This window comes from Caretta caretta, chromosome 22, assembly GCF_965140235.1.
Source record: "Caretta caretta isolate rCarCar2 chromosome 22, rCarCar1.hap1, whole genome shotgun sequence".
In the NCBI taxonomy this organism is placed as follows: Eukaryota; Metazoa; Chordata; order Testudines; family Cheloniidae; genus Caretta; species Caretta caretta.
This window is the reverse complement of record NC_134227.1, coordinates 12926600-12951863: the sequence shown is the minus strand read 5'-3', so window position 1 is coordinate 12951863 and position 25264 is coordinate 12926600. Positions and strand designations below refer to the sequence as shown.

General features: G+C 47.1%; 1 protein-coding gene across 6 annotated transcripts in view; it reads left to right on the top strand.

The window, feature by feature from the left end:
• LOC125625366 (opioid-binding protein/cell adhesion molecule homolog) overlaps positions 1-25264 on the top strand; it is a 743521-nt gene that overhangs the window by 546749 nt on the left and 171508 nt on the right. For all 6 annotated transcript variants that reach the window (XM_048827330.2, XM_048827329.2, XM_048827332.2 and 3 more), the window contains one exon: positions 8934-9166. In XM_048827330.2, coding sequence (XP_048683287.1) covers positions 8934-9166 — 233 coding nt within the window. The remainder of the gene's footprint in view (positions 1-8933; positions 9167-25264) is intronic.

Sequence of the window (25264 nt, the reverse complement as noted above, 5' to 3'; positions counted from 1 at the left end):
TGTCCATGAAGAAGCAGCATGCACATGTAGAACACGTTTCAGATTATCAAACAGCAAGACGACTAGAAGATGTGGAAAGAAAAACATGGGTGTATCAGTGCCATGGAGCGGATAGACCTATGGCTCAGAGAGAAGAGATGATGCCAACAGCAGGAATTGGGAATTAACACAAAGCGCTTTCTGCCCTCGACACCAAAAATAAATATCACCAGTGACAATGATGGAAACCTGACAGACACTGCCCTGCCCTCTGGGATATATTGTATTAAACCGAATGTTACATGCTGCAGATGCCATTGTACCAGAGGCTAATTTGATGATTTGCATTGCTGAGAGGGGATTAGTGGAACCTCCCATTTTGATGGCCTGTTTCTAATTTGCATTTTTAACGAGGTGGGACCCCAGCCAGGTTTTTGTTCCTTTGTGTTTACTTCTGAGGAAATGTGTTTATTTCCAATGATTACAAATAAATCTTTTCTTCCTTTTCTCCAGCTGCCTCAAATAAAAGGCATTCAGAGCATGTTAACTCTGTAGGCAGAGTGACTACCAGAAGAAGAGAAAATATTCAATTATGAGTCCCCTGAAAACGTAATTAACGTTCCCTTCTCAAAGAGCATGGTGCCCGCACTTTTGTTCTGCCTCCTTTTACAGGTAGTTACGGCTGGAAACTTTCACAGCTGAAATGTGGAGCCAATGTTGTCAAGTAGCTGGAGCAATGAATTGGGAAGCTAAAGAATCTTTGGACTAAGATACTTACTCTCATATATTATTGGTACAACGGCAATGTGTAGAGACCCAAATGAGATGGGGGCTCCATTTTGCGAGGCACATACACACATGCTGGGAGGGATGGTCCCTGCCCCAAAGAGATGGTGATCTAACAAGGCATATCATTCTTCCCAAAGTGCAGATGAGAATCTGAGGCACAGACTGATCGAGTGACTTTCCTAACATCACTTAGTATGTGTGTGGCAGAAGCAGTGCCTTGACCCCACGAACACTCTGCCTGTCTGCTGAGATGTTCTCATGGCTTTGAACTAAGCATCTGAACTTTTCAGGAGGCTTGATCAAATTGTCTGCGGTCTTAAACCTCCCCTCCTTGAGACTTTTGTTCCTCCCAGGCATATACATGTTTAACATCTGTTTCCCCCCCTCCTCCAACTTCTTTATCTGTCACCGATCCCCCTAAACCTCAGCATTAGAGGAAGAGTGGCACTCTGACTGGAGAGCAGCAAAGCCTCATATTCCTCTTGCAGTGCAGCTGGCTGGCACTGCTGCAAATGAAACCTTGCTCCTCCGAAAGCCATGCAAAGGTGAAGCAGGAGCCATTCTCTGCAGCAGGCCTGCCTGCTACCTGCTTAATGTGACACTGATAGGAGTCTAGGGGTGAAACAGCAACCACAGGAGATGAAGGTGGCTTCTGTTCTTTAATCTTCCCTACATGGTAACAGCATGTCAATATCATTAATGAGCCCAGGTGTAGGCCTGCCTGAGTGAGCCAAGCAGGGGGCTCTGCTAATAGGCCTCCAGAGATAGGGGCTGACCACTCGCTCTAGGAGAATGCAAAGGACTTAGCGGCACTATCTATATTGTTGACACTAAGTAAAATAATTCCCTGGAAAACTTCAAAATTAGCATGTAAAGGAGGAAGAATGGTTACAATTAGAGTGCAAGCAGCAGAATCTCGGTGCCCCAAAGTCCCTCCTTCATGCATCTTCTCACTCTGCTGCGGCATTCAAATTTGTCTCCATTGTCTCTTGCAAAGCTACATGACCAGTAAGGAAGCTCTTGTGCTTTCAGAGCCATGATGGGGGTGGGGTAGGGGGAGGGGGGATAAAAAAGACGCCTTTCCTTTAGATAGCATGGATTTGTCAGTATCAGCACAGACAGGGTAGAGCCCCAGCACTGCATGGCTTCTTCTTGCGGTCTCCGCTGCTGGGGAAAGAATGAGGAACTAGCCCTGATGGCCACCTGTTGTTGTCGGTGAACCAGTTGTGGTGACCTTCTTTTTCAGTGTGTTTGCTGCCGTGTGAGACCAAAGTCTCTACCCCAAAGAGCAGAGAATATAAACTCGACAGACACAGAGGAAATTGTATGCATGTGATACACACAGGAGCACTATAGTGGGATGCAACACATCATCTAAACCAGGGATGGGCAAACTATGGCCCGGGGGCTGCATCCGGCCCTTCAGACATTTTAATCTGGCCCTCAAGTTCCTGCCGGGGAGCAAGGTTTGGGGTTCGCCCCGCTCTGGTGCCCCAGCTGGGGAGCGGAGTCGGGGGTTGGCTCTGCGCGTGCTATCTCTCTGCTCGACTTCGAGAAGCAGCGCCATGTCCCCCGTCTAGCTCCTACGTGTAGGAGCAGCCAGGGGGAGCTCTGTACGCTGCCCACGGCACAAGCACAGGCTCAGCAACTCCTGTTGGCCAGGAACCGCAGCCAATGGGAGCTGCAGGAGCAGCGCCTGTGGATGGGGCAAAGTGCAGAGCAGCCTGGCCATGCCTCCGCGTAGGAGCCAGAGGGGGGGGACGTGCCGCTGCTTCCGGGAGTTGCTTGAGGTAAGCACTGCCTGGAGCCTTCCCCCTTCCTGAGCCCCAACCCCCTGTCCCAGCCCTGATCACTTTCCCACCCTTCGAACCCCTCAGTCCCAGCCCAGAGCACCTTCCTGCACCCCCAACCCCTCATCCCCAGCCCCACCCCAGAGCCCACCCCCACACACACCCTAAGCCCCTGCCTCAGCCCAGAGCCCCCTCCTGCAACCTGAACTTCTCATTTCTGAGCCCATCGCAGAGCCCACACCCCCTCCCACACCCGAACCCCCAATTTTGTGAGCATTCATGGCCTGCTATACAATTTCCATACCCAGATGTGGCCCTCAGGCCAAAAAGTTTGCCCACCCCGATCTAAACAAAGAAACCACGAGACAAGAAAGGCTGGTTTTGGGGGTGCGGGGGTTCCTGCAAGTTTGTTGGAAGAGCCACCAGCTGATGGCTTTCTGCTACGGGCAAAAGTTACGCAGTTGGCTTGCCCTGCAGAAATAGGTGTTTGCAAGTTGATACAACTTCACTCCTCCTAACCCCAAACGCAGAATTAGTGATGGGGGAGACTGGTAAATGTTCAGGGTCTAGCTGCAAGTGTTTGGTGACGCCAGTTCTGAACCCTTCCCTGTGCTCCCAAGCCAAGAGAGGCTAAGGCCTCCCAAAATTTGGATCCAAGTTTCAAACAACCCCCAGATCAGGTGATTATAAAAATATAGGCCACTTGTAAAATTAGGAGCCAGGTCTGGTTCACATCTCAGCCCTACTCTCTAAATGTGGGAATGTTTAGCTCAGGTTTTGATTCAAGCCCCTGTTTAGATTCAAGGAAGGGCTTCCGCAGGATCTGCAGTTCTTCAGGGGTGCTGCCGTGAAGGGAGGAAGTCTGTGTGGTGGCATTGTGGGGCTGAACCTGCAGGGCGCTCAGTGCTGAGCACCCTTCGCTCTTGCTGTTTTTAGCGGGAAGGATGACCATACCTACAGAAAGGGGGACTGAATCCTGGGAAGAAGATTTGGGGGGTTGTGGGGGGGATAATAAGGGGAACATGAGCTCCTAGTGCAATGCTGTAGCCAAAAAGGACTAATGAGATCCCGGGATACAGGGGAATCCCGAGTAACAGTAGAGATGTTATTTTAACCCTCTGTATTTGGCGCTGACGAATATTACCCAGCCGAAACACAACATCTGAGAAGGGTTATTTCCTGTCTCATCAGACACACTCTCCTCACCTGCCCCACCTCCTTCTGGATTTGCGACACAGTGATTCCTTGGGAGATGGATACAGAGCCTTCAGGAGAATGTTATTGCAGGTTTGTCTTTGTTCTTAATTAGATCCCTTCAAGGGAAAACCTCCTGGCCCAGTTTATTATCCGGCTTTGTCAGAGCTTATCTGCTTTATCTAAACAATTTGGAGAAGTCTCTTTACCTGTTTGCTTTACGGGAGACATTATCATAATCCTTTGCAATTGGAAATAGGAACAAAGGGCCACTCCACAGATGAGGGGATGCCTGAGGCTTAGGAGCTAATGGATATTGGCCTTGGAACATGTCAAAGAATTATGCAGGGTGCTACTGGAATTTTGGTGCCTATGGCCATTTGTAGTTAGACCCCGATTTCCAGTGTGGACAGGTTCTGTAAGCAGACCCTTTGAAAATACAAAACTCGGCATACAAAGTGCAAAGTGACAGAGTTTCTTGGTCTCAATTATGCTGGAGCATCTCCAGGGCTGATGTGTCAAGAAGAATTTGTTATTTCTGGTGACGTACTGGTTCATATTAACCATAATCAATAGGTGTGCTGCTTTCTCCCATCAGACACCAGCCTGAGCCCAAGTTTTGGCATTGTGTGAGGGTCATCTCTTTGTAAAGTCACGTCCCATGGGAGTTTTTGCCTGAGAAAGCGCTTCAGAGAGCAAATGTGTGCAAAACGTACCCAACACACCCGGACCCGTGCAGTTCTCCCGCTTTCATTGCAAACTCAAAACTCAGCCCAGGTTCAGTGAGTCATAAACATTGGCAGGTGTATGGTTTTGATGCAGTGCAGCAATTTCACCTGCTTTTTGCTTTGAGTTCTTTGGGTGCATTCCAAACTCATCGGGCGGCTGAAAGAAGGTGTGGCTGAGGTTCAAGCAGCCCTAGCTAGAGACTCAGCGGGCCTGGTTCTGATCTTGTTGACTCTGTCTTTTAACTGAGTAACTCCACGGGCATCACCAGAGCCAATCCTGACTTCCACCGGTGCAAATGAGATCAGGAGCCAGACCAGAAACTCACAAATACTCGACAAGCGGATGCAGTTGCATGGGGGCATGTTGTGCTCCACACTACACAGGTTCACCTGCAGTCAGGGACTGCACCCAGTAAGCGAGAGAAGCATTTGAGCAACGGAGTTTTAACTTGCACAAAACTGGAGTAAACGACTCTTCACTGTCACTTCAAACCCTAGTCCCTGTACTTCTCCCCTAATGAGGGGACCAGATAGTACCTTGAGGGGCTTTATACTAGATATTTATATGAGAACAGACATGCAAGTTGTCTGTTTTACATATTACTGCCCTGATTTTTTCAGTTCACGCAATGAATAATTTACAGAAAATGTGTGTAAGTATCTCTTTATTATTCATTATAATGAACTGAGACAGGAGTAATAGTCCACTAGACTGGAATTCCCTAGGGCTCAACTTAACTAGGCTGCGCTTAGCTCTCCCACGGTTCATTTGAATAAAGGGAGGGCTCTGAATCCTGACATTAGAATAGCAGGGTATGTTGGAGGTCAGGACTGGGGTGTGCTGGCAGAGTTCTGGGGGTGTGGGAGAAGGACTGGGATAGCAGTGGGAGGGATGCTGCCCATCAGGGGTAGGGGGGTTGCTTTCGATTCAAGCCCACCTTTCATTTCATGGATGGCCTTCCCCAGAACTTGCAGTTCTTCATGGCTGGCTGCTGTGAAGTGAGGAGTCTTTTGGGGCGGCACTCTGGGGCTGATCCTGCTAGCTGCAGGAAACCTCCTGGGAAGCACTGTGTGCCCTCCACCTATGCCGAATTCCAGGAGACTTGCGTCAGCTCACCACCTTGCAAAACCTCACCTTGCGATGTTGGGGACAGGAATAGCACGATGTGGGTACGGCAGGTGAGGATTGAGATTCACTGGTCGAATTCTGCGGGTGCTGAAGATTAGCCCTGCAGGTGATGCCACATATCCGGATTAAAGTGCATTGGCAGAGTTGTACACAGAAGCCAAGACCTGGGCTGCGAGTCCAGATTAAGGTGCATGGGCAGAGTGGTATAAGGGGAACATGAAATATGATTCCAGCAGCTCAATCCGTCTGTTGTTAAATACCCTGAAAAGATTTTTATTCTGAACTTGGATGGGGGAAATGCAGGGTGGAATGACCCCTCTTCCCCATGGTCTGTGGGTCCACCATGTCCTTGGGCTCGCATTCAATGATGCGGTATCTCCTTCTGGAGTGGTGGAACCTGTCCCTTTGCCGCTCCTCCAGCTCTTGAGAGGCAAAGCTTATGTAGCTGCAGAAACGGCATCTTATTTGAAATATGGCAGCCTCCTGGGGTAAAGGTAATAACATGCCAAGCTCAACGGACCATCTATCTTCCTAGGAGTCCACACTTGAAGTGGCTAGTGGGAGCACGCAGCCGCTACAAGGGGAGAATTATTTGTTTAAGGGGGAATATATCTCTAATTCCTCTGCACCGTGTGCCCAGGGGGGCACTGAAATATGCTTAATTCAGTCCCACCCGCACACCCCAAATCATAACCGTGATAGAGTTGACACTTGGTGAACATGGCGTGGGAGGCGTATAACTTTTCTGCAGCTTTGGTGCAAGAGGCCCGACACTCTCCTCCTGCCACATCTGGCGGCAGAGGTGAGTGAGATGAAACGTCTTGGAAGACAATTTATAAGCCAATTTATACTGCCAATTTATAAGCTTGAAGAGGGGGCTGAGCAGAAGCAGCAGTGTCTGTGCATGGCGTGACCCAGCATGGCCTGATGATCCTGCCTCAGCACAGGGGGAAGGACCCGATAACCTCTTGGGGGCCCTTGTGGCCCCAGATTGCTGTGATTTCGATGGCGTTAATACTCTGAGAATTCCCCTTCCATACCAATGTCAAATCACATGCCTCAAACACAAAAAGAGGTACCTGGGCCCCCCTGCTCCCATCCCTCCCATTTGAAAACAGAAGCAGCCTTGGACCTGTTCGTTTGCTAGGGATTAATGGCCCGCTTGGGCCAATATGGGCTACAGACACAGCTTTTCGGCAAGGTACAGTGGAGGACCAGGTTAGTATCTGAGACAGCCTCTGATGGGGGTCTGTGTCCCATTGGCAGCTGGCTGAGCTTGATAAGCTTAGGTGGGTCTATAACTGTAAGGGTGGTGGTGTGGTTAAGGCACTAGTCTGGGACTCGGGAGACCTGGCTTCGATTCCCTCTGCTGCCGCAAACTCCCCGTGTGGCCTTGGGCAAGTCACTTCTCTCGACTTGCCTCAGTCCCCCATCTGGAAAATGGGGATGAGAATACTCCCATTTCCTGCCCTTTGTCCCTCTTTTCTATTTCGATCATAAGGCTCAGGTTTTTAAAAGGTGGTGAGGTGTTACTGCACTCAGCCTTCAAGTCCTACGGGACTGAGGTGGCTAAGTTCCATTTTCAAAAGAGATATTGGACCCTAAGTCTATTGAAAGTCAAAGAGACTCAGGTGCCTAAAGCCCAGATCCGTAAAGGTATTTAGGTGCCTAACTTGCATTATTTTCAGTGATTTGAGAATCTGGGCCTAAGTCACTTGTGAAGTTAACTCACTCAGGACTTGCAATGCTGAGCAGAGCAATGCCTAAATCCCTCAAAAATCTGGGCCTATGTGCTTTGGGGCAGGGACTATTTCCTAAAGTGTCTTTACAGCACCTAGCACGATAGGGCCCTGATCTCAGCTGGGCCCCATAGGCACTGCCACAATGCATAGAACAATAATCACCAAGCCACTTCACAGCTCTGTGCCTCCGTTTCCCCATCTGTAAAATGGGGATATCACTGGCCTGCCTGTCAGGGGAATTATGAGAGTTCATTCATTCATGTATGAAAAGCCCTTGGAGATCTTTGAAAGGACAGTGCTGTAGGAGGACCAAATATTACTATTACAACCCACCAGTTAGTCCATTTTATCACAACCAAGTGTTCGTGCCTTCCGTGCTTGCTGAAGCTTTGGAAAGAAAGGGAATGCTCTGGAGAAATGCTTAACTCCTGATATAGCCAAACATGTGATGCTTTTTCCGTGGGTGCTCCCAAGCTAGACAGACCCAGGAGTAAAATACATCAAGATCATCTATCAAATAGAATTAAAAAGACATGTGTTCCAGCCTTCCAGGAACATTTTAATTCCTTCTTTGCGCCATTCCTCACCGATGGTAACTAACCGCTCAGAAACGTAGCTCTAAAACTGTCCAGTGTCGAGTGGCAGGAGAGGGGAGGGCTGGACCTAGGCAGTAAATAAATAATTGAAGAGAGAGAGATTTACAGCTGCTTCTCCAAAGGCCCCCCTCATTCTTCGTCTTTCTCCTTTGCCTCTTTCCCTGTCCATTTCTTGCCTTTATGCTGAGTCTGTTCAAGCCCTCTGGGGCTCAGCACAGTATATCTCACAGGGGCCGCCGGGAGGGCCTTACTGACAAGCCAAGCTGTCAGCAAATTTCACAGCTTCATCTAAAATTCTGTGTGTCCAGCCAGGGGAAAGGGGAGGGGTAGGGGCTGTGATGGTCATGAGAGAGGGGACCTATGGAGAGCCGCTCTGGGCGTTCAGAGGACAACAGAGTGGCTTCCACCCAGAAAGGTGACACTGTTCCTTTCTGGGGGGACAGTTTCTCCAACGCTTCAGAGCACCACATGGAACTGCAGTGAACAGTCAAAACTTATCCGCATAAGGCTAGGACGTGACCGAACAGGTGGGATGTGTCAAATACCCTGGGATACATCCCCTCCAGATTCCTGCGCTGGAATTTGGAACTGAAGGGCACTCTGTGAATGTCTCTAGTATTGTCCCTTCTGAAAAGTCCCGTGGAATCGTTTCTGTGGTCGTTTGTCCAATTAATATGGGTTGTAACTTCTTGGGGGTCAGGAACCTGCTTTTTATGTGGAGTCCCTACTACACTTTGGAGGCTATGGGATAAGAATAATAATGAATACGTTTGCTAGAGTGGTTTCTATAAAACCCTATTTCGTTGTTTTGCTGCCCTATTGGTTTGCATCTCTATTATCCTGTACAGAGCTTTTTCATATTAAGTTGCCCAATCCCACTAATGAACAAAATGACCTCTTTTCAGCGTCACTATTGGGCAGCTCTGTGGGCACGTTCCCAGCTGGCCATTGGCCTGTTTTCTGACACTGTCTCCCTCCATTTGTAGGTGTACTGTGGATGAGAGGGTCACGCGAGTAGCTTGGTTGAACCGTAGCACCATCCTGTACGCTGGAAATGACAAGTGGTCTATAGACAACCGCGTGGTCATCCTATCGAACACGAACACCCAGTACAGCATCAAGATCCATAATGTGGACGTGTACGACGAGGGGCCCTACACCTGCTCCGTGCAGACAGACAATCACCCGAAGACCTCACGGGTGCATCTGATCGTGCAAGGTAAGGCTCAGTGCTGCACGCTGAGAAAGAAACTTGTTAAGCTGAAGGGCGACAGGGCTTCCCATCAGTACAGCTTCTATTAGGTGCTGCTGACGATGTGCAGGGGATAATGAGACTGATAATTCCTGCTCTCTCTGTCTTGGATGCTTAGTAGTTGGGCATTGAAATCTTGTCCTTTGGCTGCTGTTCCACACTCTGCTAGGTGTCCCAATGTCCTCTGATGATTATCCCATTGCAAGTGCTCTGCCGTCTTGGGATTGAATATAGATGAAGTGAGCTGTAGCTCACGAAAGCTTATGCTCAAATAAATTGGTTAGTCTCTAAAGTGCCACAAGTCCTCCTTTTCTTTTTGCGAATACAGACTAACATGGCTGCTACTCTGAAACCTGTCATAGAACAACTAGTTACTCTGCTAATTGAAAGTTTAGCTTGGGCCCCTTAGAGCTTGCCTCTTCCAGTTGGGAATTGCACCCAGGACTAATGGTTGTTAGCCAGGTATGTTATCAGCAAAGACATGGACCCATCAGCTTAAAGGGTCTGGATTGTTGTGGTCAATGAGCTCAGCTGGAGACTGCTTTTGAAGATCCTCCTGGTAACAGCTCAAGTATTTCCCATAGAAGAAGGCGAGAATGGCAAGCTGAAGTTTGTTTTGATAGTATCCTAGGCATTGGAAGAGCCGGCCAGGAATTGTCAATTCTTGCTTTCCCGCCTGCTTAGTAGGGCTCAGTTCCAGAGGAATAAGGGATTCTTAGCATTGTAAGTGATGTCTCAGTGGCACCTTACTGGCCTTGACAGCAGAGTTATCTTCTTCTTTGGGAAATGCAGTGCTGAAATAAAAGAACTGTCAGGTACTGTAGAGGAACAGATTCAAAGAGAACAAGGCTATCACTTTTCAGGAAAGAAGACAGATTGTGTAAGTACATCAAAGTCAATACAGGCCATAAAGGGCTTTTGGCACACAGCTTCAATGGATAATGCTATTAGAGAAACGCCTTGGCATAACATAAGCTGTTGGGTTGAAAAGTGGGAGTCTCGGAGTCTCTTCAATCAGAAGGCTCTCAGAGCTTCTAGATCTGAGACAGGCTGGGTAGGAGGAGGTGGGCTGCAGCATGTATCTCTTTTTGAAGGCGTTCCATTGAGTTGGAATATTTGATCCAAATCAGACAAGTCTGAAAGCTTCCAGTACCTGTTGGATAACATGAACTATAAACTCAGAAGGCATGCGCCCTGCATCCCCTGGAAGGAGAAGGAATCCTCCTTGCGTGACTAGGTCAGGAAAATGACCCTGTGCATTAAGAAGAGGGGGTGACACTGACATCCTATGGGTTAGAGAGCTTTGGTCACTGGTGGAAAGAGCTGTCAAAGAAGGGGATGTAGGGCAGTTTTCCCAGCCAGTTGAATCATAGAAATAAATGCTGAAATGCATTAGTTCAATTATCTTCAAAGAATAATGAGACCAGCTCTGCCCATGAGGAGCTCTTGTTTTTCTCAGCACTAAACAGATTTCACCCCTTCACCAGCCACCCACCCGCCCACTTCAATTAGAAAGTAACTCCAGATCCCTACTTCTTTGCAACAGCTATCGGGTTTTGTCCAGTCTATAGATTAATTTTTCAGAGTTAGTGTTAGTTCAGGTTAGATAAAGATAATGAAAGTTTCCTAATCCTCTTAAAGAAGATTTATCTGGCTGAGTAGAAAGCTCTCAGAATACAATAAGGCATGTATAAAACCAGGACCTAATCTTTCCTTTAATTTCAAACAGCTGATGGGTATTGATTTTGCAATGAGCAAATCTGAAAAATATCTGTGCCCCAACCTGTTTCTTAAAAAAACTCCTACAATTATTTATCCTTTCTCCATTTAGAAATGCTAAGGTCTGATTACTCCCACCAATCAGCTATCATTAAGAAAGAGAAAAACCCACCCAAATCTGTCACCTACCCAGTTAATTATGTATAGATCTAGGAATCAGTTACCTCACCGCTTGCCCAGATTATTGTATGCTGTTGTTCTTGCCAAGCCTCTGATGGAATTTACTGTCATAGTCCATTTGGGGGGGACAATATGCTGCACCAGGCATTCTAAAATAATCAAGGCATTGTCACCAGGGAAGGGCAAAACTGATTTGGGAAAAACAAAATAACTTACTCGGCCTTTCCCTCCCCGTTTGGGGGCATTTCTAGACCCGAACTCAGACAAAGCAGCTGCTGAAATGTTTACATGGCTGCATATTCCATTTTTACACCCATCTACACATCTGACATTCAGCAGGGTCTGGAAAGCCAAGCACTAATATACCCCCCCAAAAAAGCCTGATCTTGTGAGATATGCACCTAAATTTGCAGAGCCAATAGACTCTGAGACATCTCTCTCTATAATCTGAATCTATTTATCTACCCTATCCTGTCTTTATCTTTCTAATTCATCCATTGCCCATTTCTGATGTATCTGAGCACTTGACACTATTATATAAATCCACATGAGTGATTTACATGTGGACTTCTCTTTTTCTTTCTCCTCCAAGATCCAAATTCCAAACCTTTTGAGGTTCACCCATACCTAACTGTAACTAGATACAGGTTCAGAAGGCAAGTTTCAGAACTGGTTATGGATTGCATTTAGGAGAGGGTTCAAGAAGCAGGTTTGATGCCAAGGCAAGTGTTCGGTGTCACGTTTGATGATGCTGAAATTCCTTGTGCTGGTCTTACTATAGTTTATCTCCAGACACATGATTTTGCGATATGGTCCATCTTAGCCTGAAGTCTCAGGAGAACAGCAGTTGCCATCCAAACCATTTACGAGTAAATTAACTATAAATATCCTGGTGTGACTGTCTTATCTCTGTACTGGCACTTCAGTGTAACTACTTACGTGGTTAAAGCTAGGCATATGCTTACGTACCTCACTGAATTGGGGCTTATGTGATCCAGCTTAGTGGTTATATGCCCAGTTTCAAACTGGAACCACTCAAAATGTGTCTGTTTCTGCAAAGTTTCACTTTGAGCTTTGAGGTTAAAATTCCCACCAGTGCCATCGATCTACTGCAGTTATCGTCCCTGGTGTAATTAAGTCCATGGAATAATCAGAGGGATGCATTTGGCCCTGGGATTGTAAATGGTAGGTCTAAACTGGAATTTACAAGGGGGCAGGGCGTGATGTCAGGCTTAACTACAACACCCTTTTGCTGCCTCCACGGGGTTCATATTAAGGACTGGAAAAGACTGGCTGGGGACTAATATTAGGAGAGGAGAATGGATGCAGTATTGTTAGAGAGCAGGAATCAGATGGAAAACGAGGGGCTCTCTTTTTTGCCACAAGACTGTGTGTCTGAAATGAGTGTGTGTGTGAGACAGAGAGAGAGATTATATCTTTGCCTATTTCCCCCTCCACACGCTCCAACTCCCTTCTGCACATAACAACCAATATCTTGCCTACTAAAATCCATGTGTCATTATCTTATCTCTTTAAAACAAGACGAAAAAGCCTCTTACTTCACAGAGACACTTGTGCCAAACTCTGCTTGCAGCAAGAGGAGAGTGCAGGGAGGTAGAGATCCAGGGGACTTGCAGCCGTGGCTTTCACAGCAGCGCAGTCTGCAATGCAGACTTTTCCCCTAAAGGGCTCAAGAATCAAGAAGGATCGGGATTGTGATGTTCATGGCCAACCTTCCTCTGGAAATGCTTTATTTCCACACACTGGGCCAGTTTTGCCTCAAGCGTAACCAGGCATTGTTCGGTTGACTTTAACGGAGTTCTCCCCACTTTACGTCAGCTGTGAATTTGGTCAGTAATTCTTAGCTTTACCTTTATTCATCCAGATGACTGGGTCTTCCTTTCACACTCTCCATGTCTGTCCAGTGTCATGATCATGACTCAGCGCTAAGGATGCTTGTGGCCAAATGGTGCTTGAAGCAATTTCATTGCTCGTATGGACAGGGCAAAACCAGGAAGTGTTCGTGGTGCTGAAAATGGTGTTGTCCCGTCCGTACTATCAATTAAGCCATTGTCCGGATGTGCTCAGAGAGAGTGAGGGCAAAGGTCATAGCAATGGGTCAATTTCCCCATTTAGCCGTGCCTTCTAAATTGAATCTGAGTTTGAGGGGCACAAGTGAGTGTGCAAATGGCTGATTTTTTTGGTCGGCTGGCAATTCTGAAAAATTGGGGGCAGGGGAGATTGTTTCAGGCTGCCCTAAAAACAAAAGTTTATTGAAACTTTCAGCTCCGCAAAATAGTTTCAGGTAGAACAAAACATTTTGTTTGACCCGCAGTAAAATTTTGCATTGAGATTTGGAGCTTTTTAAAACAAAAAGTCATTTGGAATAAAAAAAAAAAAATCAAAAACGTTTGTTGACTTCTTTCCGATTTCTGTTTCGACACGCACTGTTTGGCAAAACCGGCACAACTCTGTGAAGCAGCCCAGAGTCACTGACTCTCCATTTTTCACTGGGAAAAAAGTTTCAGCTGAAAAATGTCACCCATTTGTACAGCTGACTGCACTATAATGGAAACCAGTTAACCCGGACGCAGTGCAACTTGCACATTTAAAAAAGCTTTTCCTTACTGGCCTCCTATCAGTGGAAATGAATTAATTATTTTCTTTTTTGTGATTTGGGACTGCTCGCGTGACCCACGCCTGCTTGGTGTGGCGCTCTGTCCCCCTCTAGTGGCACCTAGACCATCTAGCAATTGATGAGTCTGGTACAGCCATGGCTAAGAGCTATGTATCTTTCAGCTCATGCAGTAGGGGCTCATACGCTAAGCTTCAGAGGTCCCAGGTTCGACTGGTGATCGGAGATACAGAAACTTTCACCACTTGTTTCCTGCTTCAGATGCAGCCCGGGTTGATCACGAGTGGGAGCTGTTTTGCTCTGACAACTCTTTGATGGCCTGAGTCCAGTTCTGAGCGGGCAGTATCACAGAGCAAACCACCAGCGTTGACAGTAATTGCCCATCTCAGCAGAGAGGCCAAGGACTAAATGGGCCATGGAGATTGAATGCCCATCTTAACTCTGCAGTTGGTTCTTCCTGGTTAAGGTTGAGACTTGCAGGGTAAGAGCAGCATATGGAGAATTTGCACAGTTGCAGCACACATTGTCCCTGTTCAGTGGATAAGTAGAGGACTCCAGTCTCTGGAGCTGTCAGTCAGCATTAAATTCATGTATATTTTAAATAAAAAGCCCAAACTCTGCATTATCTCTAGTGTAAACTGTAACATTTTGGACCAGTAATTACAGTGTGTACATGATGTCAACCTCATTTTTCATACAGTGCCTGAAGGGAGACAGTGTTGTCTAGTGGTCAGAGCAAAGGAGTGGGAGCCAATATTCCTGGATTCTGTTCCCAGTTCTCGCCACCTGACTTGCTGTGTGACATGAGGCAAAGTTCGCTAATTGCCTGGTGTTTCCCCATCTCTTAAATGGGGATAATAATCCTTAATTCACTGTTATTAATGCTCATGAAGTGCTGAGAGAGACTCAGATAGAAGTGCTCTCAGGTAGGAGAGAAAAGGATCATCATTTTTACCTAGTTACACCCAGTGAAAATGTCAGTGCTCTGATAGAAAGTTGGCACTTAAAAGACCCTCGCCACGTTCTGCTGAATCAGGATGATTACGGCCAGAATGCAGCAATAAAAATGAAAGAAGGGAAGGGCGGGGGGAATCCTGAGTTCAAAACTTTGAGTGCAGTTTCAGCACGGAGCGAAAATCTACTGGTGAAGCTGAAAACTCCTGAAAACTGGCGAGAAGCCTGAACCCAAATGCTGGCTGTAAAGAGACCCAAGCTTTGGGGGAAATTGCATTTGGATCTGAACATTGTGATTGGCCCTATTCTGTATAACCAGAGGATACAGTGGTCAGGTGGTGAAGGCACTGGACTGCAATTTAGGAGATCTGGGAGGCTCCTTCCAACTCTGTCACCAGCTCTTGGGCGATCTTGGGCAAGTCACTTAAGGTACAGTTTTCAAAAGCAGCTAAATGACGTTAGAGCTTATGGCCCAGCTTGACAACGGTATTTAGATGTTGCTCTGCTCAGCATTACAATGCCTAACCGGCTCAGGAGCGTAAGTCTCATTTTCAAAAGTGATTTAGGGACTTAGGAGCCCAAGCCCTATGATTTTTTTAACGAGTCTTAGGCTAAAGGCCTAAGTCCCATTTGCATATGGGTCTTAGGTGCCTACGTCATTTAGAGCGCGGTTGAAAATGTTACCTTTGTGCTGTGTCTGCATGGGTGGGTGGCGTGTAGCGTACGGGCACCATGTGTAACTACAGGCTGCTGTGAAAGGTCACTGCAGTGTGTAGCTACTTGCTGCAGTGAAAAGACTCCAGCAGTAGGGGGGCAGTGGGGAAAGGCTCCAACCATAGGCGTGCCAACTTTCTGATTTCCCTGGGGGTGCTCGAGCCCCACTCCACCTCTTCCCCCAAGGCCCTACCCCTGCCTCTTCCTGCCCTGCTCTGCCCCTCCCCGGAGCACGCCCCGCCCTTGCTCTGCCTCTTCCTGCCCCCACTCCTTCCCCTCCCGCCAGTGCCTTCTGCCCGCCGCTGAACAGCTGATCAGCAGCAGGCGGGAGGCGCAGGTGGGGGAAGAGCTGATCAGCGGGGCCCCGGAGCACACACAGAGTCAGCACCTATGGCTTGCCTCCCCACTGCCAGATCCTTTCGGCACTGCTGAAGACTTTCCCTGTAGTGGGGAAGCCGTGGGGCACTACACTGCTAAAAATAGGCATGTAGAAACGGGAGGCACTGCTTGGGCGTGTCGAGAGCCGTATAGGGTACATATCCCGGGGCGGCCAGGTATGTAGGGCTCTTCCCCGCCTAAGCCGTATCTCACCATCTACACGCCTGTCTATACCCATGTTCGCTGCGTGGGCTGTGTCCGTACTCTACAGGCTGCTGTAAGTGTAGGTGTACCTTTAATCTCTTTGTGCCTCAAATCTACATCTGTAAAATGGAGTTCACGTTTTTCTCCAACCCTCTGTCTGCTTGGTTTGTTTAGACAGTAAATTATTTGGACCAGGGTTTGTCTCTTACTACGTGTTTGTACAATACTCATTCCCGCTGCTCTCAATGGACGCCTCTAGGCACTCTCATTATAGCACTAATGATAGCAATGGGTGGGAGCAAAGCCCTACCTCTGTCCCAGCCCTCCTGGCATTTTGGGGACATTCGGACGTGGGCCCGAGTGTGGAGGCTCAGGTCCATCGCCCTGGAAAACCCAGGAGATGCCAGTGGAACCAAAGACAGACAGCCTGGGGCAACACAAGTGGGAGGTTCATGCTCCTTGACTTAATGAGCTGCATTGTGTGCTCAGCTTGGCTAGCAAACAGGCATTAATGACCAGTTAGCAACTGTGTTCAGGTCAATTAATTTATATGTGTATTTTGCAAAACTAAAAGTTGCCCGGTTAAATTATTGACTCTTTGTCCGTGTATTCAATATGTTTTTAATTGCACGACTGCAGGGCCAGACCTCCCCTCGTAGCAACCCCGCGGTAAATCTGCCAGTGACTCAACAATCAACAATAAATGTGTCTCTTCATGTCATTATTAATATGTCTCTTGGATTGGTTCATTACAGCAGTTATCAACGGTTTATAAGAGCGGGGATGGCGCAGGGCCAGAGGGCTTTTTTTTTTTCCTTTTCTTTTCTCTTTTTCAGAGGCTATCTTGTCGTTATAAGATGGATGGTTTCATGCACACACAAGTGCATGTGTGTGTGAGAGAGAGAAAGAGACAGAGAGAGTTATAAACAGAAAGATACCTGGGATATAATTTAATGTAACTAGGATATGAGCCACCTAATCTTCGTCTTATCATAAACAGCTGCTGGGCTTAGGACTTCTCTCTGTCTATCTCCCTCTGCACTCGCTATCCCTGTATAAATGAAACTAGAGCAGGTTTGGCAGACCAAGTAAAGGTGAATGGGGAGGGAGGGGGGAAATAATTGTCAGAGTGACTTCATTGGCACTAATGACATCAGAGGAGCTGTAATTTCGCTATCAGACCATTTAGAGCCTTTTGCCTTCAAAAGGGTGTTGATTAATAAAGACAGAAATGCAACTCTTGGAAGGGAAGTGAGATTCTGGCTAGACGGAAGCCAAAAAATCCTCACAGACATGCCAGCTAACAAGGCCACTTCCTTTTCATTTGATTTTTTGTGCGGGTGAGCGATTTGCAATCCTGTCGGAGAGGGAAGCGTCCTTTTTCTGTGTGACCTGGAAATGCATGCAGAGAAATCATTGGAAGCATCAGTGGTATAAACCAGAGCACTCTGGAATCTACTGACAGGACAGACCTCCCGCAGCCTCCCATGCATGGATTGTCTCAGGATATGGAATATATTTCTCTCTTGAATACAGAGCTCTTAGTCAATGGTTTGGTTGATGCTGTGCATTTTACACTTAATGTACCGCTTAAAAATATCACTCCTTCTCCTTGGTAACACAGACTCCTCGGAGAGGGAAATGAATGACATAAAAAATCATGCATCAGTGACAATTGGGGTGGCATGGAAGAGACTGCAGCAATGGGGGAAGGAGATGAAGGGTGAGTGGAAAAGATGGGAAGTAGTGAAGAGGGCGTAGGGACAGGGATAGGGGAAATGCCAGGTATGGAGTAATACTTACCATCTCTAGGGCACTTTACCAACATCAACCAATTGATCAAGTTAAGGAAGTATAGACAGAGAAGGGCCGGCTGTTTGGAGCGGCTAATAGAAAAATAGAGGAAATTGGAAGAGGTTGATAATGGGAGGCAAAGAAGGAGAGATGGTGTGAGGGTATTAGAAAGGGATGGAGGGAAAATGGAGACAGGATGATAGAAAGTGGGACACAGAAGAAGAAATGGAGACGATCCTGGGGAAACAGGGAAAACACATAGCAAGAGGGAAACATAGAAGGAAGTGAGAAAGAAGAGGTTTGGGGAAGAGGGGAGAACAGGAGATTAAAGGGCTCGATCCTGCAAGGTGCGAAGCCTTTTGGCCCTGCTGCAGGAAAGCGCTAGGGCCAGGTGCTGAACTGTAAGCATGTGATAGTCTCAGTGAAGTCAATGGGAGTGCTTGCGTGCTGAAAGTTCATAGACTCATGTGGGGTCACAGATTTTAAAGCTAGAAGAGACCAGTATGATCATCTAAACTGACCTGAATAATACAGGCCAGACCATTTTACTGAGTGATTCCTTCTGCAGCAAGCCCATAACTTCTGGTTGAGTTGAAATGTATCTTTTAGACAGATGTCCAGTCTCGATGTAAAGGCTTCAAGTGAGAGGGAATCCACCATGTACCTAGATAGGCGGTTCCAATAGAATCATAGAATATCAGGGTTGGAAGGGACCTCAGGAGGTCATCTAGTCCAACCCCCTGCTCAAAGCAGGACCAATCCCCAATTTTTGCCCCAGATCCCTAAATGGCCCCCTCAAGGATTGAACTCACAACCCTGGGTTTAGCAGGCCAATGCTCAAACCACTGAGCTATAGTCAGTTACCTCATGGTTACAAATTCCTCTTATTTCTAGTGTGAATTCATAGAATATCAAGGTTGGAAGGGACCTCAGGAAGTCATCTAGTCCAACCCCCCGCTCAAAGCAGGACCAATCCCCAACTTTTTTTTGCCCTGGATCCCTAAATGGCCCCCTCAAGGATTGAACTCACAACCCTGGGTTTAGCAGGCCAGTGCTCAAACCACTGAGCTATCGCTGCCCCCAGTTTGGCTGGGTTCAGTACTTCTGTTTCATCCAAGCACAAGTCGACCATCACACGGCTGCCGCCTGCATGCAGGTTTGTGACGAAAGACTCCCAGAAATCACTGCTCCTGTTTTCACCGCCACCCATCTGTCGCCAGAATTCGGTTGGGTTCAGCTCCCAGCCACTGGATCTGGTTGTCTGCTGGATTAAAGAGCCCTCTAGCAGAAATCTTCTCCCTATGGAGGTACTTATAGACCATGATCAAATCACCTCTTAACCTTTTCTTGGAAAAAAAAGCCTCAATAAATTGAGCTCCTGAGGTTTCAATTTCAAGCAGGTTTTCAAAAGCTAAAATCGTTCTGGTCACTCTTTTCTGAACTCTCTGCGGATTCTCAACAACCTTTTAGCGGTGTGAGCACCAGAACTGGATACCTCATCCAGTCACGGTTTCACCAGTGTTGTGTACACAGTGATAATACCACCCTCCCTCTCTGATGGACCGCAACCTTGTTGTGGTGGAGATGCTTGCGTGGGCTAAAGACCCTCAGAGCTACATAGTCCAGAGCTGTCATACTCCTGGTAGTGTCCCCCATGGCTAGCAGGTCTGAGGCAAGACTCCTGACTAACCGTGGTGCAAACTTCACAAGACCCCAGCGGTGGATCAGGTGCATATAAAGGACCTTTTAGTACTCTGCAGCTGTGAAGGCGGGTGAGGGCTGCAGCAGGCAGGAGGCCTCTGGTTGTCTTGGCTCTCCTTGCCACTGGGTCAGGGCTTTCCTCCTGTCAAGTTTCATGTGGTCACTGCCTGCACACCGGTTTCCCCACGTTAAAAGATTTTGCGCGCAGGCCTCTGCCTAAGGGCTCACTCCTGCACAAAGCCCTGTGGCGATGGATGGGTGGCGGTGAAGACAGGAGCAGTGATTGCTGGGAGTCTTTCGTCACAAACCTGCATGCAGGCAGCATCCGTGTGATGGTCGTCTTGTGCTTGGATGAAACAGAAGTGCATTTCGGCAGCAGTGACTGTGACTGAGCAGGCCTTTTTAGGGTCCCCTCTGCTCACCTCAAATGGGGGAGGGGGCTAGAAAAGATGTCCCAAATATAGGCTGTCTCACATTCTTCCGACTGGAAGACCTCTGAACTGTGCGGCCGAAACAAGAGATATAAGTAGGGCCCTATGGAACTCACAGTCCATTTTGGTAAATTCCATAGTCACAGGATTTTTAAAATCGTAAATTTCATGATTTCAGTGATCTAAATCTGAAATTTCACGGTGTTGTAATTGTAGGGGTCCTGACTCAAAAAGGAGTTGAGGGGGAGGGGTCGCAAGGTTATTTGGGGGGGGGGGGTTGCGATACTGCTACCCTTACTTCTGCGCTGCTGCTGGCGACGACGCTGCCTGCAGAGCTGGGCGCCCGGCCAACAGCCGCTGATCTCTGGCCACCCAGCTCTGAAGACAGCGCAGACGTGCAGGTGGCAATACTATGACCCTGCTAAAATGACCTTGTGACCCTCCCCCAGTCCTTTTTGGGACCCCCAATTTGAGAAATGCTGGTCTCCCCCGTGAAATCTTTATAGTGTAGGGCAAACGTACACCAAAGACCAGATTTCACAATGGGACACCAGATTTCATGGTCCATGACACATTTTTCATGGCCGTGAATTTGGTAAGGCCATAGATATCAGACAATGAATTTTGCCACATAGAATGTCCACACCCTTATGGATTCTCAGCACAGTGAATGCCCAGAAAGAACAACTGCCATCATTGCTAGAGAACTGTCAAGACTCAACATTGACATTGCAGCTCTTAGTGAGACCCACCGGGCTGATGAGGGCCAATTAACAGAGGATGGAGGTGGCTACACCTCCTTTTGGAAAGGAAAGCCACCTGTAGAGAGATGCATTCACGGGATTGACTTTGCCATCAAAAATAAGATCACCAGTCAGCTTTGAGAGCTTCCCGTGGGGATCATGGAGTGTCTCATGATTCTTCGGCTCAAGCTCAGCAATAACTAATATGCCGCAGTCATCAGCGCATACACCCCAACACTTGATGATGAGGAAGACAACAAGGAGCAGTTTTATAGCGCTCTCTATGCAGACCTCACAGCCACATTGAAGGCAGAAAATCTCCTGGGAGATTTCAATGCCAGAGTCGGCAAAGGAGGGGTTTGAAACATAGAGCCCAATGGTATTCTGCTCCTCAGCAAATGTGTGGAGCATGACCTGCTCATCACAAATACCATCTTTAGGCTGCGTAACAAATTTAAGACCACCTGGAAACATCCTCGGTCCAAACACTGGCACCTCCTTGACTATGTTATAGTCAGAGTCTGAGATTACGCCTATGTCCATATAACTCAAGCAATGAGAGGTACAGATCACTGTTGGATAGACCATCAATTAGTAAGATCAATCATGTACTCACAGCTTGCTCTGCCACATTGCAAACACCCAAAGACTAAGCGAAAGCAGTACAACGTCAAAGCACTTCAAGACCATGCCAGCTGTGAGACGTTCCAGCAACACCTGTCTGAGAAACTCTTTAACTTGCCTGATATCGTTGACATTCGAGAGCACTGGGATCAACTTAAAAATACCATTCACAGTGCATGTGCTGAAACCATCTGCTATTTCACTCATCGGCACCAAGACTGGTTTAACGAAAACAATGAGGAAATCCTAGCATTAATTCAACAGAAAATAACTGCATTCTATAACTGGCAAAATGGTTCCTATAACCAATGAAAACATGAGGCTTATCACCTGCTCAAAGCTGACATCCAAAAGAGGCTACATGATATCAAAAATAAGTGGTAGCCAGAGAAGACCTTGGAGATCCTGGGTTTCATATACCAGGATGACATAAGAAATTTCTTTCAAGCAACAGAAGCTATATATGGGCCAACCTCCAAAGGCCCAACCCCCTTACATTCCCAGGATGGCTCCACCGTCCTCAAGGACAATGCGGCCATTAAACAATGCCGGAAGGAGTAGTTTGAGAGCCTACTAAACCACGAATCCACGGTCTCTGAATTCACCATTGAGTTTATTCCACAACACTCAGCATGGAACACTTTGCTGATCCCCCATCTTTTGAGGAAGTCTGGCGTGCCACCACCAGGCACCAGGCCCAGACAGCATCTGAGCGGAATTTTTCAAAGATGGTGGAACAATGCTGCAGCACAATCTTTGCCAACTCCTTGACAAAATCTGGACCTGCGAAGAAATTCCACCTGACTTTAAGAATGCCAACAGTGTTACAATATTCAAGAAAGGGGACAATTCTTTGTGCAGGAACTACAGAGGTATTGCCCTCCTCTCCATCACAGGGACGATCCTTGCCCGGATCCTACTAAATCGCCTTCTCCTCCTTGCTGAGGAGCTCCTCCCCAGATCCCAGTGTGGCTTCAGGCCATCCCGAGGCACAACTGACATGATCTTTGTGGCACAACAGATTCAGGAGAAGTGCAGAGAACGACACCAGGAACTGTTCATGGCATTCATTGATCTATCCAAGGCCTTTGACTCTATCAATTTGTGATGCCCTACAGAAGGCGCTGTGTACGTTTGGCTGTCCTCAGAAATTAATTTCCATCATCAGATGACTCTATGATGGAATGATGGCCATCGTTCTGTGCAACAGCTCAGAGACCAAACCATTCATCGTTCGTACTGGTGTCAAGCAGGGCTGTGTCATTGCTTCAGCACTCTTTTCTGTTTAACTTGCTGTGATCCTGATTCTCATCCGTGACCACCTTCCTGATGGAACTGGGATTGAGTATCGTACGGATGGCCAACTCCTCAATTTTCGACATCGCCAAACAAAATCTAAGATCACGAGAATTGGCATCACTGACCTTCAGTATGCAAATGACTGTGTTGACCTGCAAAGTACCCTAAATATTTTTACAGCCTGGGTCTCTCTCTCAACATTGGGAAAACCAAGGTACTCTGCCAGTCCTCACCTGCACAAACTACTCTTCATACTCTACAAATCACCATCAGTGGAGAACCCCTGGAAAATGTGGACCATTTTCCATACCTTGGCAGCCACCTCTCCCAAACATCCAACATTGAAACAGAAATTGAATACAGGATCTGCTGTGCCAGAACAGCCTTTGGAAGACTACTCAAATTAGTCTTCAATTATAGGGATCTGCAAACAGGCACCAAGATCTTGGTTTACAAGGCAGTTGTCATCCCCACCCTTCTCTATGGGCGTGAGACCAGAGTAACCTACAGACGTCGTCTCAAGTGGCTGGAATGGTTCCAGCAGCGCTGCCTCAGGAGGATTGTCAGGATTAGCTGGGAAGAGCGACACACTAACATCAGTGTTCTCTCTGCAGCCAGCATCAGCAGTATAGAAGCACAGGTCATGAAATACCAACCCCGCTGGGCTGGCCACTGTGTACGTATGCCTGACACTCACCTGCTGAAGCAAATACTCTTCTCTCGGTTAAGTCAGGGAAGAAGGGCTTGCGGAGGTCACGCTTCAAAGACATACTGAAAGTACACCATGAAAAGGGAGGCATCAACCCAACAAAGTGGGAGGACTCGGTGTGGAACAAAACAGCGGCACCACACCATACTCCAAGCCACAGCTCACTTTGAGGAGAACAGACGTGCTCATGAGACAGAGAAGCGACTAAGGAGGAAAGAAAGGGCACAACACTCCAGCCAACAACTGTCTCCTCCAAGATTACACCTGTCACATCTGTGGGAAAATCTGCAGGGCATGAATTGGGCTCCTCAGCCACTTAAAAACCCACCAGTGAACCCCCTTGGCAGACATCATCCTCACATGGAGGGATAGCCAAAGAAGTAGAAGACGACTACCTCCTTACTGTGAACTGTATTCCCCTGTTTTTACATCCAAGGATCCTGTTAGCCATCTTAGCCACTGTATCTCTCTGGGAGCTTGTGTTCAGCTAGTAACCTACTGTGCCTCTGTGATGCTATCTGATTAAAATATGACCATGTACATCATTGTTGCTACCACTGTTATATAATTGCAACAAATCTTGTACAAAGTATGTCAAGTAAGGTATCTATGGAAAGGTTATGATTTGCTGAATATGATTTTGCTATCTGTATGCATGTATCATTTTTTTTATTTGAAGTTGTGAGTATTGGCTCTGTACCTGGATTTCAAATATGTTTGCTCCTGGGTAGCACCCACAAGGTAATTAGCCTGCACATCTTGAAGGGACTATTCAAGTTAAATGGCTCATCAAGGAACACTTAACTCACAATGGACTATGGGAGACACCTACCTACACTTAAAGGACTTTCCCGTGAATGTTCCATCTGGCATATAGGTGATGGCTTCTGCTGTGACTAAGCGAAATCATGCATGGACGTGTGACTTGCCCTTGTGACCCCAAATACCATCTTGCTACCTGTAATTTTCCACAGTGATAACAATGGGATTCCCTTCAACTGGCAGAAGCTATAAAAGGCCCTGGAAACACCTCCATTTTGCCTCTTTCCTTCTTTAACCTCTGGACTATAAACTTATACTGTCAAGGTTCCTCCCCCACTCTGAACTCTAGGGTACAGATGTGGGGACCTGCATGAAAAACCTCCTAAGCTTATCTTTACCAGCTTAGGTCAAAACTTCCCCAAGGTACAAAATATTACACCCGTTATCCTTGGAATGGCCGCTACCACCACCAAACAATTACTGGTTACTGGGGAAGAGCTGTTTGGACGCGTCTGTCCCCCCAAAATACTTCCCAAAACCTTGCACCCCACTTCCTGGACAAGGTTTGGTAAAAAGCCTCACCAAGTTGCCTAGGTGACTACAGACCCAGACCCTTGGATCTTAAGAACAATGAACAATCCTCCCAACACTTGCACCCCCCCTTTCCTGGGAAATGTTGGATAAAAAGCCTCACCAATTTGCATAGGTGACCACAGACCCAAACCCTTGGATCTGAGAACAATGAAAAAGCATTCAGTTTTTACAAGAAGACTTTTAATAAAAAATAGAAGTAAATAGAAATAAAGAAATCCCCCCTGTAAAATCAGGATGGTAGATATCTTACAGGGTAATTAGATTCAAAACATAGAGAATCCCTCTAGGCAAAACCTTAAGTTACAAAAAAGATATACAGACAGAAATAGTTATTCTATTCAGCACAATTCTTTTCTCAGCCATTTAAAGAAATCATAATCTAACACATACCTAGCTAGATTACTTACTAAAAGTTCTAAGACTCCATTCCTGTTCTGTCTCTGGCAAGAAGCACACAGACAGACCCAGACCCTTTGTTCCTCTCCCTCGTCCCAGCTTTTGAAAGTATCTTGTCTCCTCATTGGTCATTTTGGTCAGGTGCCGGCGAGGTTACCTTTAGCTTCTTAACCCTTTACAGGTGAGAGGAGCTTTCCCCTGGCCAGGAGGGATTTCAAAGGGGTTTAC